Here is an 18,143-nt window from a genome sequence, read left to right as displayed (position 1 = left end):
GTGGGCCACATGCAAACAAATGCCCTATCCATTCTATTGTTTCAGCCCTTCTTTTCATGTTTTTCCAGTCACTCTCTTACTTCATTAAAATCTTAGTCTCGGTTAGGGAGCTGTAAAATGTTCCAATAAAAAGCCAAGACTAGGTAGGCCCCCTGCATTCAGAGTCTGCTTGCTCCTACTGAACCTTCTTCAGCTGTCTTTCATTTGTAGGTGGGGATGATAAAAATCCCACCCCCCAGGGGCAGGCCATTATCACCCAAACAAAGCCCTGGCAGCTGCTCACTCCCACACTCCAAAGTAGCTGGGATAGAGAAGGGATCGCTAAGTCAATGATTGTGGGAGGGATTGTTTGGGATGAGAGATGTGTGCTGAAAGTAGATAAAGGACCAAAAGTGATAGCCTCTCGGTGTCTGTATTACAAACCATAATGCCCAAAAGTAGAGAGCGAGTATGGAGGAAATTCTCTGCCATAGAGGGAGGGGGAAGATTGGGAATGGGATAGGAGGAATACTGGGAACATTGGTGGTGGAAAATGTGCACTGGTGGAGGGATGGGTGTTTGATCATTGTATGACTGAAACTCAAACATGAAAGCTTTGTAACTGTATTATTCACGGCGATTCGATTAAAAAAAATTTTAAAGGAGAGACAAAACAAAAAAAAACCCTCCAGCCAGACTCCATCACTTCAGGACTAAGACTTGCAAAGAAATTATCCTATGCAGGTGCAGGGTTGTCTGTGAGTGAGTTGTCCAGGCCTTCTCAGAGGGATGAGCTGCCTCCCTGCATCTCCCTGTACTTCTGGGAGCCCTCACATTCACACCCACACTCCAAAGCCACCACCCTGTTAAAAATTTAACTTCAGCTGTACCACTCAGTTAAAAATTCCAAATTTCCTGGAGTGTGAGGTCACATTCATGGCCATGTGGTGTCTCTGAGCATACCTGCAGTCCAGCGGTGTACATCAGATTGGATGGGATATAAAGACCAACCTGTCTCGACTTACAAAAACATTAACACAGAAGTCTTAACTGGTAAAAACATCTTAGTAATCTCTCATACAAGGACTTAATGTTTCCATGGTGAGATACGAGTTTTACTAATTTTCTTCTAAGGAAATAACTTTTGATCATTCCACTAGCAATATGTTGATAACAATATATTTGCTAGTGGAGTGATAGCACAATGGGTAGGGCATTTGCCTTGCACACGGCCAACACGGCTGACCTGGGTTCGATTCCTCCGCCCCTCTCGGAGAGCCCAGCAAGCTCCCCGTGATGTATTCAATATGCCAAACACAGTAACAACAAGTGTCATAATGGAGACGTTACTCAGCCCACTTGAGCAAAATTGATGAACAACGGGAGGACAGTGCTACAGTGCTACAGTATGGGTTGGCTGCTGGGCAGCCTTGAGAGGTGGTTGGGAAAATTGGAGACAATGATGGAGGGAAGGTGATAGTGGTGGACGGATTGATGTTGAAATATTGAATGCCCATAGAAATCACGAATAACTTTGTAAACCACAGTGTTTGAATAAAATGTGTGTGTGTGTGTGTGGGGAGGGGGGGGGGAAATCCCATCCTCATGCATTTGCAGTGTGGTTCCAGCATGACAACACTCCTTCAAGCTGAGCACAGCTCCTAGTGTACAGGGAAGAACATCATGTACATTCCGTGTGCTTGGGGGGCACACCTGCTCAGGGCATACTTCTGGCTTTAAACTTTGGGTTCACTCCGGGTTGGTCTCTGGGGACCCAATGGGGTTCCAGAAATCAAGTCCAGGTATGTGTGTACAGGATACCCTACCCTGTACTAGCTCTCTTGCCAACGTGCATTCTCTTTCTTTTGGGGGTTGGGGGTATGAAACTTTATTGAAACACCGTGATTTGCAGAGTTTTTCACAATACAGTTATTTCAGGTATTGGATATTCCAACACCAGTCCCAGCACCACTGTGCTCTTCCCGCCACCAATATTCCAGGTTTCCCACCCACCCCAACCCCAATCCCCACGCCTACTCTCAAGGAAGACACACAATCATTTTAGATTAAATAATTAAATTATTAAATGATTTGATTGATTCATTTTAGATTAAAGTAATTTAATCTTAGCAGGCACCAAATAATTTTATGGCTCGTCGTTGCAAGTTGTTTCACAACTTGCTTGGTTTGTTGCTAAAGTCATGACCTGAGGATTTACTGAGCTGGTCGGTGCGAGCTGAGCCTTCTGGCTTACTGTTTTCACTCACTGATCTTAGTGGGCTTCTACTCAATTTTTCCTTTCGGATTTCTTGTGCTTCTACTGGGCTGTCAGCTCTGTGAAGTTTGGAGGTGTGGTGCAGCCACATACGTCACTGCTCACATCAGGAGCTTTGGAGCGGGGACCATCCATCAGCTGCTGGCATCTCTGTGGCATCTCTGAGATCAGCTGTGAGCCTGGATGTGTCTCTGGCAGAGACGGAAGGTGGAGGTGGGTAGGTGGAGTGCTGGGCATTTGACACGATGAGGACTCCATAGGCCCACATCCCACTAAGGCTTCCGAGATCTTGGCCAGTGGTGGGGGGCCTTACCTGGGATTACTCACCTGCTGGCAACCCTCCAGGATCAGCTGTGAAGCCAGGACACTTTTCTGGGCAGTGACAGGAGGCCCGGGTACTTTCTTTCTTTCTTTTTTTTTTTTTTATCTCTCTTTGGGTCACACCCGGCAATGCACAGAGCTTTCTCCTGGCTCTGCACTCAGGATTACACCTGGTGGTGCTCAGGGGACCATATGAGATACTGGGAATTGAACCCAGGTCAGCTGAGTGCAAGGCAAATGCCCTACCTGCTGTGCTGTCTCTCCAGCCCCAAGCCTTACTCCTTTATTCTAGCATTTCATTTGTATTGGGTTGAAAGCTTCCCATCCCCTACTCTTTTCAGTTGAATCATTGGGAGATACACAGTTATAAAGTTGTTCGTGACTGAGTTTTAGTCATGCAGTGTTCCAACATTCATCCCTCTACCAGTGCATTTTCCACCACTAGTGTCCCCAGTTTCCCTCCCACCCATCACACACCGTACATTTATGGCAGACACTTTTTCTCTCTCTCTATCCCCCTCTTGCTCTCTCTTTCCCGCTCTATCTCTTCCCCCCCCCCCCATCTCTATCTCTTTCTGTTATTTTCCTTTTAGGTAAAAGAGTATCATGCATATCGCTACATACAGACAACCACATCCAAAAATGGGGAGAAGAGATGAACAGAAACTTCCTTAAAAAAGAAATACAGATGGTCAAAAAGCACATGGAAAAGTGCTCCAAAGGGCTAATTATCAGGAAATCCAAATCAAAACAACAATGTGATGTCATCTCATGCTGCTGATGTTTTAGTACTCATCAAAAAGAAGAGTGAGTGCTGGTGCATAAATTGGGAGGAAGTGTCTCTCATTCACAGCTGGTGGGAATGCTTTGGTCCAGCCTTTCTGGAAGACAATATGGACATTCCTCAAAAAACTAGCAATTGAGCTTCCATATGACCCTGCAATACATATGCTAGAGGGTTGACCCTTATCAGTCACCCATCCAGCCGTACCTTGGACTTGCTGGTAGCATTTGGCTCTCAGTGCCTCCAGGACAACGCCCTTCACACAAATCTCATCCTGTGTGATGGAAGCTCTGTCGTGCGGCCTCACTTTCCTCCCCTCCTGAATCCTTGCAACTATATCTTCGTTCTCCTTGTATCTTCCATTCCTCACACCATCCCAGGCGTCTCCCACCTCCCTTGTGTCCTGTCTACCCACCTCTGTGTGTCACACTCCAGCTCTCTGCAGAGGGAGATCCAGACTCAGGCCTCCAACAAGTTTTCTAGGTCCTCAAAGCAGAATTAGTTACGGTTTGTGACAGCAATATACGTATTTATCTCTTAGACTTTGGCACAGTTGATTGTTCCCCACTCCAAATAAAGCAGCATTTTAGGTACAGCATAGAATGAGAATAGCAGAAAACTAAGAGTTTGTGTGCGTTCGATGGCAGGGAATCTAATGACATGACAATGACAGGTCGCAACCTCTGGGAAACTTCTACGGAGTAGCCTACTTTGTACTTTAGTGCGTTTGGGATTTGGAATTTTTTTTTTTTGGTGGTTTTATTTTTGTTTCTCTTGCTTTTCTTTTTTTTGTCTCCCAAGCAATTAGCCAACTAGGTCAGCAGTTGATTGTGAGGACGTGAGGTTCCAGGGATGACCTCAGCTGCCTGGTGGGGCTCGGGGGGTCTCCACGGTCACACCAGATTATGCTCAACTCCTCTGTTCATTATGAGACCCAAAGACATCTGAAGACATAGGCAGGACCTCGTGTTGCAGCAGCCAACACGGAGTACATTTTGTCTTATTTAAACTTGCAAGTCTCATGAAGAGAGAGGGCTAGAACTCCCCAAGGTCAGTTTTCTCTTCTTTATAGTCTACTTAATTACACAAGTGGGGAACCAGTGTGGAGTTAGAACTGCCCAGCTTAAGGGCCTCTCATAGCCAATGTCGTGGAAACCTAATTGCTCCCCAGGTAGTTAAAGCATACTGGGCCGACTGCTGCTCTTTGAATAGCAGTTGTAGCTAATAAAAAGGTTGGTTTGGTGTGTAAGTGCCTCTAGAAGCTCAGATTCGGAGTCGAATCATATTTTATTTGCTTATTTTGTGTTCTTGCTGCCACTACAGCCCCTCAAGGGCTATGACCAGGTGAGTCACACTCGGTCGCTCCCAGCCCTGCCGGGAACCGCCGCCTGCCTTCAGAGCATGTGAGCTAGTTCTTAGAGCCCAGCCAAGGGACTTGATTCTCCTGTGGAATCTTACAGCAGGTGCAAATGGAGTTGTTGGGCAAGGGGACTAATTGTTGGGGAAAAGATTAAAAAAGTGTTTTGCTGGAGCAAAATCATCTCTTGAATTCTGAGAGAAGTTGGCAGACTGTTGTGTGAAAACACCAAGGTGTCGCCTTCTCTTGACACTCACTCCCAGTCGCCTCATGATTTACAAAATCAGATTTGCTGATGCTCCCCCCCCCCACCAGAGTGACCTCCAGGACTGTGCCATCTGCCCTCCTTAGTGATATATTGCCAGAGTAGTCAGAAGCTCATGCCACCCACTTTCACTGTCGTGTGAATTCCACAATGGCCAGCCTTTGCCCTACATTTGTTCAAACTCAGGTCAATTCTCCATTCCTCACCTTTCCCTCTTATAATTTGACATCATCCTCCCCTGCCACAGATATTTCCTGAAGACACCACTCTTTCTCTCATCCTTCTTGGGAGCTGCTGTTCCTCTCAGGCCTCCAGACTGAAGAAATTGACTCCATCCTGCTTCTATTCCAGAACTTAATCCACTCTCCATCCTAATAATCTCGTTGGAAGCAAATATTACTTCATAGTATGTTTTAGCACCTATTCAACACCACACACCAGCACCACCACTGCTGGAAAAATCGTCCATCAGCAGAACTGGTCATCTCCTTAACCTACTTCTTTAAGAGAATACTGTTCTCTTGATAATCAAATTATCAGTCAGTGATGCCCACTTAGACTCCATCATGCTCTGATCCTGGTCTACCTTGCTACGTTCATCCACTATCATACCATCTCCTTGTTGTTGTTGTTGTGTTTTGGGGTCACATCCAAAGACATTCAGTGTTTCCTCCTTGTTCTGTGCTCAGGGATCACTCCTGGCAGGGCTTACGGAACCCTGGGAAGTGCCAGGGATCAAAACCAGATCGGTCATCTTCAAGGCAAGCTCTCTGCCTGCTTCAGCTTTATCCTACTGTCTCTTGCCCATCCTGCTTAATGCAAAAGAACCTGCCCTTTTGAATACACAGGAGCTCTGAGCTCTAGGCCACTGCATGTGCTTTACCCTCATTCTGAAGTCTCCTCCTTAGGTACTGATAGGACTTACCCCCTCAGCTCTTGTTGGTGTCTTTGCTCAAATCTCACCTTTTGTTTCTTTTGGGAGGGCCCACTGGCAGTGCTCAGGGCTGACTGACAGCTCTCACTCAAGGCTCTCTCCTAGCAGTGCTTGAGGGACCATATCGGGTGCCAGGGATTGAAGCTGAGTTGACTGTGTGCAAGACAAGTACCCTTCCTGCACTATACCGCAAGATCCCATATTTCACTCCGTAAGGTAATTTTTATGGAGGCACCATAATTTACACACTTATTTACAGTTGAGCTTCAGGTATATGATTGTCCAAACACTTATCCCATCATCAATGTTCGTTTTCCTCCATCTATGTTCCCAATTTTGCTCCCATGCTCATCCTCAGCTTCCCTCCTTAACAAGCATATTTTGAGGTTTGGTTGTGGTGTGGATCTGATTTTCAGATTCTGTAGTTCAGATGTATAGTTATCTAGCACGTCTATACCACCAATATGCCTAAGGCACTGACCTATTCCATCTGACTTGTCTTCTTCCCATTCGGTTTCTTTCTTTTCCTATCCTCAGTTCTCTAATCCAGGGACTGGGAGAATCTAGACACACCCCATTTGATACCTTGCATTCCCCCATCCTGCATTTCAATATACTACAGATAAGAGAGATATCCAATATTTGTCTTTCTTACTCTGACTTACTTTTCTCAGTATGGTATTCTCCAATTCCATCCAAGTTGCAGTGAATTACATGGTTTCATCCTTCCTTGCAGTTGCATAGTACTTTGTTGAGTCTGTAAACCATGCTTTCATAATTCACTCATCCACCGTTGGGTACCTAGGTTGATTCTATATACTGACTATGATACTAAAAGTGCTGCAATTAATAATGGTGTGCCTCCTGTCATTTCAAAGGATGTGTGTGTGTGTTTTGTGCTTTCCCACCTCTTCTGAGACCTACCCTGACTATTTTTCTAAACAGTACCTTTTACATACCATAGACCACTTTTTTTTGGTGTTTTTCAAACCCAGCGGTGCCCATAACTTGCTCTTCTGTGCTCAGGGATTATTCCTGGCAGGCTGGGGACTATAAGGAATCAAACCTGGGTTGGCTGAGTGCAAGGCAAGAGCCCTACTCTTGGGCTACTGATCTGGTCCCATCATACCATAGGATTTTTTTATACTAATTTGTCTCCCCAGTGCTGTCCACTTTCTTATAACCTCATTAAAACATAGAATACTTGGAAGCAGAAGGCAGTCTGAAATCCATCACAACAACTGTATGTTTAGAAAATCTCTGGAAAGAATGCTCAGTTAATATTTGTCACATACATTCTAAAGGAATGTTCAGAGCTCAAGTGTTAAGTTTCTGATTTACATGTTCAGGGATGTCTGAGTTGGATATTTTAGTGGAAAACATAACAAATGAAATATATATTTTATCTTCTAACTTTAGTCATTGTCCATGGGCTGAAGAAATGTCACAGATTTGACTTCACTATGAAAATGATCTTGAGTCAGGACTGTCCCTGGCACTACTGAGATGTCATTTTCTGATTTGGAGATTGTCGTGACAGAAATATTAGCTCAGCATCCACATCCAATAGCTCTCAGAGGGAACATGTATAAAAAGTCAACTTTATGAAATGTGAGAGAGAAATAATCAGGTTCTTTTTTTCTTCTTAGAGATTCTAGAATTTTTATCAATTTTTTTTCCAGAAGACAGATATTGTAAGTCATTGGTAAGGTTTCAACTAAATTTATCATATTTTCTCTTCACCTGGAGACTGGCAATATTTTCAAAAAAAATACAAAAAGTTGGCAAGTCTATGTTTTGGTTTTTTTTTTAATTTCTTTTTTTATGGTTTTGGAGGGAAGGGCACACCCAACAACACTTAGAAGTTACTCCTGCCTCTGCACTGAGGAATTACTTGTGGCAATGCTCAAGGCACCATATGAGATGTCAAGGATCATGCCCAGTCTGTATGAATGCAAAACAAGTGCCCTCCCCACTGTACTAGCTCTCCAGTTCCAACAAGTCTACTTTTTAAGTAAAATGATAAGAGCATTGGATGTTTCATCTTCTCAGAATTAAAAACAATGGTAAATATGGTTTCATATCCTATAATGCCCTCTGCAATTTAATGCAATAACATTACAATCATGTGCTGGAACTGGAGCAATTGCACAATGGATAATGGATAATTGCACAAATGGATAGGGCATTTGCCTTGCATGCAACCGACCCAGTTTTGATCCCCCAAGCCTCACATGGTCTCCTTAGTCCTTCAGAAGTAAAGAGCCAGGAGTAAGCCCTGAATTCCACTAGGTGTGGCCCAAGACCCCCACCCAATAAGATTAAATTAAAATTAACGTGATGACTCATTAAGTGTATATGCATACAATTAGATAACATTATAATATTGTGACTAGCGAGATAGCTCAAAGGGACAATTTGACATGGGAAGACGTAGAGCTAATTCTCTAGTACTTCAGATTTTCCCAGGCACTGATGGGATGCAGCACCTAAGCACAGAGCCAGGAGTAATCCTCAAGTACCACAAAGTGTGGTCCCATCACCAAAAAGAAGCCTGGACTACATTTCTGAAAGGAAGAGAGTTCTTGTTTCATTGAATAATAAAAATGGACCTCCTCAAATCATACCACACATTTGATACAATATCATTTTAAAAGAAAGAATGTGATAAGGTATTTTCTTTAATTTTTAAACTGAGACACTTATTTACTCTGAGGTCTTAAGGATATGAATTCTTCTGTATTTGTGTCCTACCATGACAGAAATGTATAGTGATTGTATTTGAAGCAAATGAATGTACTACTTAAGGATCTCAGATAGTATATTTTCAGATACCTATGTTTGGCCATTAAAAAATTTGTTTTTTCAAGAGTAAAGAGCTGTAAACTAGATGAAAGCTGTGCAAATGATATCAAGGAATTTTAGTTTCCATGTTCTTTAAATGAAAGGATGAATTCTTTTGAATTCAAAAGAATAGGTGTGTTTATCTTCCAGATTTCCTGCAGTTAGCAGTTAGATATTTACAGAAATCAATAAGTAATTGCTCAACATTGCTTGAAAACTTCCAGCTAAATTAACGCAAATTCAGTTCAGTGGCTTCTGTATCAAGTTACAAAATCTTATTTTTTTTTATTTTGGCATGGAGTTTGAGATATTAAAGTTGGTTACCATGCAAACTAAAAACCAAACCAAAACAAAACAAAACACACTATCCTTTGCGTTCTGTTTTGGAAAATTAAACTGATCAGGAAGCCTGATACTATAATCTGGAAAGGCTAACCCTATTTTACTCATCCAGTGCATCCCAAAGCAAATTTTTTGCCATCACTGGTTTGATGCCCTAAAGGAAATTTACAGAAATGCAGCTGTTTACCTAGCATTCATAGAATGGAAGGTCATTTCAGAACTAATACAAATGAAGTCTTCTATGTCACCATATATACACATCAAACAAATTTTTATCCACAATGAGAAAACATGTTATTCCTCATTCCTTATTTATTCCCCTGTCACAATCAGACCACACATTATATGTTTCTTTTTATCAGATGTCAAGATAATATCATGTGAAATGCTTTGGAGCTATGTCAGGACATGAAACCCCAGACAACGAACCACACAACAACCATTGTCAACAGGCAATTTCCAACAAAGTCTGGATTTGGATTTGCTTTTATGTTAAGAGATGCATATTTTTGTGGCTTTTTATAATCCATAAGAAACAGAAATCACAATGTATTCACTCAGTATTCACCTATGACAAAAGAGCCCGAATTCTCCCCTCATTTTCTCTTTTGTTCCTCCGACATTTTAAAAGCAAAGAGGGGGTGAAAAAGCAGATACAAAAAATAGGAGAAAGAACACAGAAATGGTTTAAATAATTGCACGTCCTTATTAAACATCAGCGAGATTGCATCTGCTCCATCAGACTTTCGGTTCTCACCAGTAAGACCTCACAAAGGAACTGCATGTTCATGATTTCAACTTCAGAATTGATCCAAAACTGTCAGGGTGGAGAGTGAGAGAATGTGTGTGTGCTTTCAGTCCATTTTATAAACACTGGTACAGGACGATTCTCATCATTGGTAACAGATTTTGGAGGCCGATCATGCAGAGAAACAGGCAAGTGCAAGTTAGGTGTTGTCTCAAGATTAGCATGGCAAGTTGAACAGTTTAATGCTAGATAGGGGATGGGAAATGTTTCCACTTAAATATACTGGCCATTGGTCCCACATAATCTAAAGTTAGAGATACAGGAATTTGTATATTAACAGAAGCCTTCCATTTCCTTTGGCTGACCAAGAAAATGGGTCAATATGCATTATTTTTGGGGGTGAAATGGCTGCGCATCAAAGAAATAACAAATCTTATTAAAAAACATGGAGAATAGCTAATATATCTATTTACATTGTCATTTGTCTAGTGTTTGTACAGAAAAGACTGTCCTTGCTTAGTAAAATGCTCTGTGGTAAAGTTGGACTTTCACAGTTCAAATGTGCGATGGGGTTATGAGCACAAGTGCAATTCTTTCATGTAAGCAAAGTAGTCGGGATCACAGACTCCTGGGAAAAGTGCATTCCTTTCCCTCAGCTACAGGGGACTTAATGGTTCATCAAAGCTGCCTGACAACCATCTCTCACAGCACAGTGCTTTTCAGACCTAGATTGTCATATGGAAAGGCAATTAAATAGAAATGGATTTTGCATAATTTACACTTAGCATGAATATTTAAAAGTTAAAAATCAGTTTTGCCTATTGCCCCCCCCCCCGTCACCCACTCATAGGTCTTGAAATCTCTCCATTCCATCAGTTGAGGCTGACTTTCCAATTTGCTATCAGTGCCCTTCAGGAATATTTTTCTGTTGATAACAGATTGAGCAAAACTCTAACTCTTCAGGCCTTAATTGAATTGCTCACTCCAGTTGGAGGGAATTGCTAAGGCACTGATCCACCTCTGGGTAATTCCTAGTAGCTCAGTCATCAGATTCTTGAAGATGCAAGATTACTGTCAATTTTCACTCCACAAGAAATGCAATAGTTAGGCTAATATTTCTCTTCTAAAAATTAACATCTTGACCCACAAAATACATATAAAAATATCAAAGTGGTGATGCTCTTACCAGATTCTCCCAACAATTTTATTTTTACTGCCCCTGGGCACACAACTATTCCTCCGATCAATTGACTATGAAACATTCATTAAAGATCTCTATGAAATCATCTGTCCCAAAGGAAATGACAGAGATTAGTCTTTCCAGAGTACCAACTTCTCATTCCAAAATGATCCCCAACCAGAAAAAGGACCAGGAATATAGCCTGGTGATTTGTCACTATCAGAAAAAAAAAAAAGCCCTTCAGAACTAACAGAAGCATTTTTTTCAAAGAAAAGGAGGCTCAAAGCAAACTTGATATATGTATAAAGGTGAGAACCCTATCACCTCCTGAAGATACCCTAATCATGTTGCCCAAAGGTGGTGAAGTTCCTGAAGAAACAAGACTCTTGAAATAACGATTCTGCTTGTTGAGAGCCTCATCGAGTCAATCCTATAAGCAACCAAGAAGCGAAATTCCTAATTTTATTTGTACATGATGTTTAGATCTAAGAACTTTGTTCCATCCTTTTTCCTAATCCATAATGGATATCCATGACTAAAAATAAGCGAGTCCCAGAGCCAGAACCCAAGTCCCAGAACTTTTGAGAGGGCAGCAGTAGCAGGGGAATGATATAGTCTAGGTCTTGTATGACTTAATCTGAGCAGAAAGAAAGAAAAATTAACCCCTTCTGTTATGAGGGATGCTCTGTCAGGCAGAGACACCAGCTAGAGATTCCTTCCTGTCTCCTGATGCCATATTGTGACAGATGAAATTCCCTTGACTCCTCAATTCCATGTGCTAGAAAGTCAAAGGTGGGAAAACCACATGACATCCAGGAAAGAACACAGAGAAAGGAGACCAGTAAACAATAAGGGCTATGAAAAAAAGATCTGGGAAAAAAAACCAAGGGGTAAAGAAGTGATGAGGTATTGTAGAAAGAAAATGACAGAGCATATAAACCAGACAACTAAGATTTAACTTGTGTGCAGTGGTGGTCAAACACGATGGCAGAAATACAGAGAAACTGAATCACTTTTATTCTAGACAGCAGCCTGCATGACTGGTTTTTTTTTCCTCCCTATGTTATTTATTTACTTATCTATTTACTTATGCATTTATTTTTATGGTGGGGATGAAAACCAGGGACTTACACAGACAAGGCAAATGCTCAGGCATTGAGCTAACTCTTCGGCCCTCTCTCCCTGCTTCAAATACAGGATCTCTCCTCTGGAATCCGCTGCATGAAGCAGTTCCACCCACAGCAGCCTCACTGCTGGCACAGTAATGGGATGGCTCTATTGCTTAGAAAGAGACCAAAGCTTCTGCAGTGCTCACTTTAAGGCAGTTTTCAGAGCATTGCTGTTCCCGTTTTCTCCATCACTGAAAGGATTCTATTGGTCGGTCCTATCACCAACCACTTATTTCATATGTTTCGCGTCTTCTCTAGGTGAAACAGAATCATGTCAGTGAGCACCAAGGATCAGAGTGCAAATAGCTGTGACGGCTACTTCACTAAAGTGAATTGGAAGGGAAGCTTCCACCTGGTCACTGTTATTGCTGGGATATCACCCTGATGGTGCCTCGTTCATCACCATGCTTTCACTGTGCCTCCTTTAGTGCTCATTCAATGTGAACTAAGTTCGGGCCATTTCCCTAAACAGTGCCGTCAATGCATCATGGCTTTTGAGACAAACTCATATTGCTAAAGCTATTACCAGCAGTAACCTCGGGCAGAGTTATTGCTGTCACGTGGCCTGTAGTACAAAGCTCAGAGAATCAGCCATTCTGGGATTGGCTTCAGTTTTGAGAAATTTAAGAAACGCAGAAGAGCAGGTACCAGAAGGAGGCAGGAACCCCCCCTGAGCCGTAAGCTCTAGGGGAAAGTGCTCGAAAGCCCAGGTCTGGGGAATGTGCTTTGAGGAATCTTTAGCTTTTATCTTTTTAAGTTTTGAATTCCAGAAGAAAGCAAGTTCTATTCTCCAATCAGACTTTTGGCAGACTATACACCTGAGAAGTAGCCATTCATGGTGAACACAACTCACCAACTCAAAATGGTCTAGTGTCGGGCTGGTTTCGTTGTCAATACCACACAGAGATGACTCACTTTGGGTCCAGGGAGGGATTTCTACTGGAGCTTTAAGGAATGACTCCGTCTCACCACCCGCCACAGCCTCAACACCGCATTTAGCAAGCGCACACCCGATTCCTTTCTGACATACGAATGTCGGTGTCCCCTTGAGCTGGGCAAGAAGGTCTTCCTTCATTCTAGCTGCTCCAGACACTCACTCAGTACCAGAGAACAGACCCTCAGCTTTTCTTCCCACTTCCTGCTAAAGGTCAAACCGTTTAGTGCCTGGACATCGACCCCACCCACCCCCTACTGGACATAAGCATCACATATGTTCCTTCTACAAACTGGTATTCAGGTGCCATTTAATCATTTCAAATTTGGAAACTACATCTTCAAGGGTCCAAGAGAGCTCACTCCCCTCCCCCCCAATGATTTCCCCCCTTTACAGGATTTCTTATAAGACATACAGCTTAATCAATTAATGAACTAAACAGCTTATATACTGGCGATATAGTACAGATGGGTTGATGTCAGAGTAATAGATCTCGTGGAATGGACTGTGGGGAGGCCCCAGTGTACGATGTCTTGTTGGACCCTGAGGACACTGACAGGAGCGTCGCTAAGAAGCTAGTGCTGTATGAATACAGACACATGCGGATCTGTATCTACATCCATCTGACTAGGCCAAAAGGAGCAGGTAGATGCAAGATAGAGACACACACATGCTGACTGACGGGGCCGGTGCATACCTTGTCATGCCATTTGGAAGGGCAGTTACAGATCGCTGGTTTTGCAGCCATTGGAATTACACTTCATGGGCTAGGCTTCTCTAATTGGGTTGGATTTGCTTTCTGTCGTAAGCATTGTTGGGGGAAGATCAAAGCAAGAGCAACTAGAAGTTAAATACACATTTGGCTTAGCGGAGATACGGAACTTGGAAAAGAAGCAGGCGGAAAGATTTGTTTTCATTTGGGGCTTAATTTCTCTTCCTTGCATTTTTCTTGTCTTTGCATTTGTGTGTCGTGTGCCTGTCGTGTGTGTGTGTGCGTGCGTGTGTGTGTGTGTGTGTGTGTGTGTACGCGCATGTGTGTGTGTTCCATCATGTCATCTCCTGAAGAACGCTGGGTTTCGCAGGCAGGCGGCTAGTCACCTGCAACAACCCAGGGGTCCTGCTGAGGCTTCCAGGCTGCTGTCAGTGTCAGAGGCCAGGGTCTGGTCAGTGGACATGGAGGAGATGTCGTTGACTGACGAGGACGGAGGGAGACTCTCACTGCTGTTCACTGCTGCACCTGTGCTGAGAAAATGAAGACCAACATGACTAAATCTGGAACCAGACTCAAGGCAAGGCCACCCAGGCTGGGGACATGGGCTAATACGGTCCAGGACACCGGGTCTGTGGGTCGCTTGAACAGCTTCCCGAGACTTCTGAACACAAGGCATTAGGTGAGAATGGGGCAAAGCAGAACAACGCAGACTGCAGGAACCATTCCTGGACCGTGAGGCAGTTCTCAAGTCTGCTTTCTCTGAGAAACCAACTATCGGTCTTAGAAACCATCTCAGAGACTGATTTAATATCACCTTTTAAAATATCATTTAAAACGAATCAACACAGAAGTCCCTCGCCCCATAAATTATCCTCATCCCTGCACCCCCAATATTGCAGTCTAATGGACCTTAGGTGAAGCAAAATAGTTATAATTCCTAAAGGCTTCCTACAGACAATGAGATCAAAGACCAAAAAAGCACAGGTCTCAGAAAGGGAGATGAGGAAGAAGTTTTTAACACAAAAATATGAGCCTGGATACCTGTAATGCAGACAACTTTTTAAAATTGAGCATATTAAATACACACACACACACACACATACACACACGCACACACACACACACATATATATATTCTGGAGCTGAAGAGATACTGCAATGGGTAAGGTGCTCGCCTTGCACAAGGTCAATTCAGTCATCCCATATGATCTCCTGAGCACTTCCAGGACTAGTTCCTGAGTGCAGAGCTAGGAATAACCCCTTAACATCGCCAGGTATGCAGCCCAGTATATAATGCAGTCCCAAATAATTTACATATCATATACACATATATAATATAACATAGTATATGGCAAACATGAAAATACGGGGGTGAACAGCAATATGAATGGATTTTTTAAAAATCAATGACAGGAACTGTTACAATTTTTGAATATCTCTTCCTCGTATTTTCGTTAGAAAATGTCTCTAGTGATAAGTTGATATATTTCTTTTGAAGCCTGAAATTTTCTTATATAAAATTTTTGGCACCAAAAAGTATCAATACTTCCCAAATTATTTAGATGTCTGTTTTTTCTTCTTTTTTGCTTTTTGGGTCACACCCAGCAATGCACTGGGGTTACTCCTGGTTCATGTACTCAGGAATTACTCCTGGCGGTGCTTAGGGGACCATATGGGATGCTGGGAATCGAACTCAGGTTGGCCGTGTGAAAGGCAAACACCCTACCCGCTGTGCTATCACTCCAGCCCTTACTTAGGTGTCTTTAGAGGGGATTTTTAAAACTCGTTTAGCAGATTCCTGCTAATAATTACCCTTATGGATCAGAACAACGTGTAACACGAAGTTCCCTGCCTTCAATTCATTCTAACCTCATTTAATTATAGCCTTCACAAATATAGTGCACACTTGCCCATTTCCTCTTGTGACAGATGCCAAGAGACTGCAGACTCTAGCAGAGCCTTTGATTTCCTAACATAGTCCAAATGTCCAGCTCTGTATTTCCCTGTGATTCTGGATTAAATTAGAATAGCCTCATATCCTTTCATAAACTTTGGTCTCTAGTAATTTCCCATTACTATGGTGGACATCATGGAATTCTTTTCAGTTTTTCCACATTCTTATAAAAGGGCAAAGATTAAAAATAGACACAAAATTCTAATACATCTAGCAAAATTTATTTAAATTATGGCAAAACTAAGCAGTTTTAAAGTTCGGCAACATGGCTACAGAGACCTAGAGAGAATATGGTGCCTGTCTTGGGTGCGGTGGTCCCATGTTCAATCCCCAGCAATGTATATGGTTCCCAGAGTCTCGCCAAGAATGAACCCTGAGCGCAGAGCCAGGAGTAAATCCTGGTGTGGTCTCCAAAGCAAATAAATATATGAATAAGTATTTAAAATAAAAGTTTGGGCAAAATGCAAACTGAAAGTTATTTTAAAGTATCTCTAAAGAACAATTGTGGTCTTCTCTGAGATAAACATTTTATCCTTCCCTGATTAAAGCTGATTATATTCAATTGTCACAGTTTAAGCTAATTCGAGCAAGCATAAAATAACTCTTAGCAGAAATAAGAATCTCTTGCAGAAACTCAGCTTGATCAATATAAGTAAACAAAAAACCACCACAGTGACGGCTAGACAAATTATACAAAGATTTCTGACTTTTAACAGCCAACGCCTGTTGACTCACCCACCAGCCTTCCTCTACCAATTCACGATGAAATCTCGATTAAATTAAATTGTTGCAGCAAGCCTAGCAACTAAAAATCATGGAAACACCAACCCACACAACAGAAAATTCTGGGGCACCCTTGGGAGGCAGGTGGGTGGAGTACCTGCCCCGCGGATTCCCCGACAACCACAGCTGCATCCCAAGGGCTCAGGTGTTCTTCACCAGTATTCTCTGCAGACGCCAATCTGCGAAGAATTTGAGGTACCCCGTGCCCAAACTGAGAACTGTGATGTCTTCCCAGAGACAGACCATCCCTCACCCCTGGCCCCTGTACTTTAAAAACCCTGGCAGCCACGCCCACCTCCCTGTATCAGCTGCCATTTCAACTCATTGGCCCAGACCATAACATCCTGGACCACAGAATACCTCCTAATTCCTTGCTACTGAAATTCAAATAGGTGCACACCGAACTGGGAATAAAAGTCACGCCAAGTAAACTCAACCAAAAACCAGTAACACAGAAGACTCTACTAGCAACGGTGTTTAATAAATTCATAGGCAAGGACTTAACATCCCTGTGATGAGATATAACCACTCCCACATAAAAAACTGATTTTTATACTTATTGATTTTAGTATTGGAGCTTTGTTATCTGAACTCTAGAACTGTATCAACAGTTGTGGCTTTCATCTACATTAAAATAAAAAACTGTAGAAAAGAATAGTAAAACTTGCTCAGACCACAGACCAACAGCGTTTTCATCAGTAAATAAGACTGAATGAAGGTAGCATTTAATTAACTCTACATACATAGAGGATCATGATGTAGATCCCGCTTATAGAAGAAGCAGTTCCACACACACTCCCAGCATGTTTGCAGAATATTATGAGGCTTAGCCTGTTGTTATGCAATTACTGTTTGTTTCTCCTGTTTTGTTTTTCTTACTTCTGTCATTACTTTATTTTTCGTATGTTCCACAATCTCTGCTACTGAGCACAAAGAATTTAATTAAAAAAAAAACTGGGGGATGGGGGGTGGGAGGGATGCTGGGACCCATGGTGGTGGAGGATGGGCGCTGGTGGAGGGATGGGTACTTGATCATTGTATAACTGAAACCCAAGCACAAAAATTTGTAAGTCTATAACTGTACCTCATGGTGTTTCACTAATAAAAAAAAAAAGAAGAAAAAACTGAGTATTTTTGTCTGCTTTTCTGTAGGTTCTTCATGGGAAAGTAAATTTCCTTTTTCTGTAAATGCATGAAAGGGTTCAATTATTATTATTTGGGGGGCAGCATCAAGTCCCATGCTCAGGGCTTTCTTCTGGATCTGTATTCAGGGGTCACTGAATAAAGATGGGGCTCAAGGAACCATCTGGGGTACTGGGGACTGACCTGGGTCGGCCATGTGCAAGGCAAATGCCCTCCCTGATGTACTGTCACACCTGGCCTCGGGCCCACTTATTTTTTAATTAATAAAAATCACTCTGTGTAGTTTCCCTTCTCTATTTGTTTATCAGCTAATTCCATAATCCCCAAATTTTATATTAGAATAACCCTGCCTTTTATTTTATAGATGAAAGATATCAATTATAATTACTATTCAATTATTCAGAGTTTAGAAATTTTAT

The 18,143-nt window shown here is 42.3% G+C and overlaps 1 protein-coding gene across 4 annotated transcripts in view; it reads right to left on the bottom strand.

Annotated features, from left to right (window-relative positions):
- Window positions 1–13,334: 13,334 nt before the first annotated feature.
- MAPK10 (mitogen-activated protein kinase 10) overlaps window positions 13,335–18,143 on the bottom strand; it is a 276,377-nt gene continuing 271,568 nt past the window's right edge. For 3 of the 4 annotated variants that reach the window (XM_056111174.1, XM_056111173.1, XM_056111175.1), the window contains one exon: window positions 13,335–14,369. In XM_056111174.1, the coding sequence (XP_055967149.1) occupies window positions 14,227–14,369 (143 nt within the window). In that variant the 3' untranslated portion in view covers window positions 13,335–14,226. Of the gene's footprint in view, window positions 14,375–18,143 lie in introns of all 4 variants that reach the window. The other variant, XM_056111176.1, reaches the window with a different exon arrangement.

Source organism: Sorex fumeus, unplaced genomic scaffold, assembly GCF_029834395.1.
Source record: "Sorex fumeus unplaced genomic scaffold, SorFum_2.1 ptg000013l, whole genome shotgun sequence".
NCBI classification, from domain to species: domain Eukaryota; kingdom Metazoa; phylum Chordata; class Mammalia; order Eulipotyphla; family Soricidae; genus Sorex; species Sorex fumeus.
This window is presented reverse-complemented; position numbering and strand designations above follow the sequence as displayed.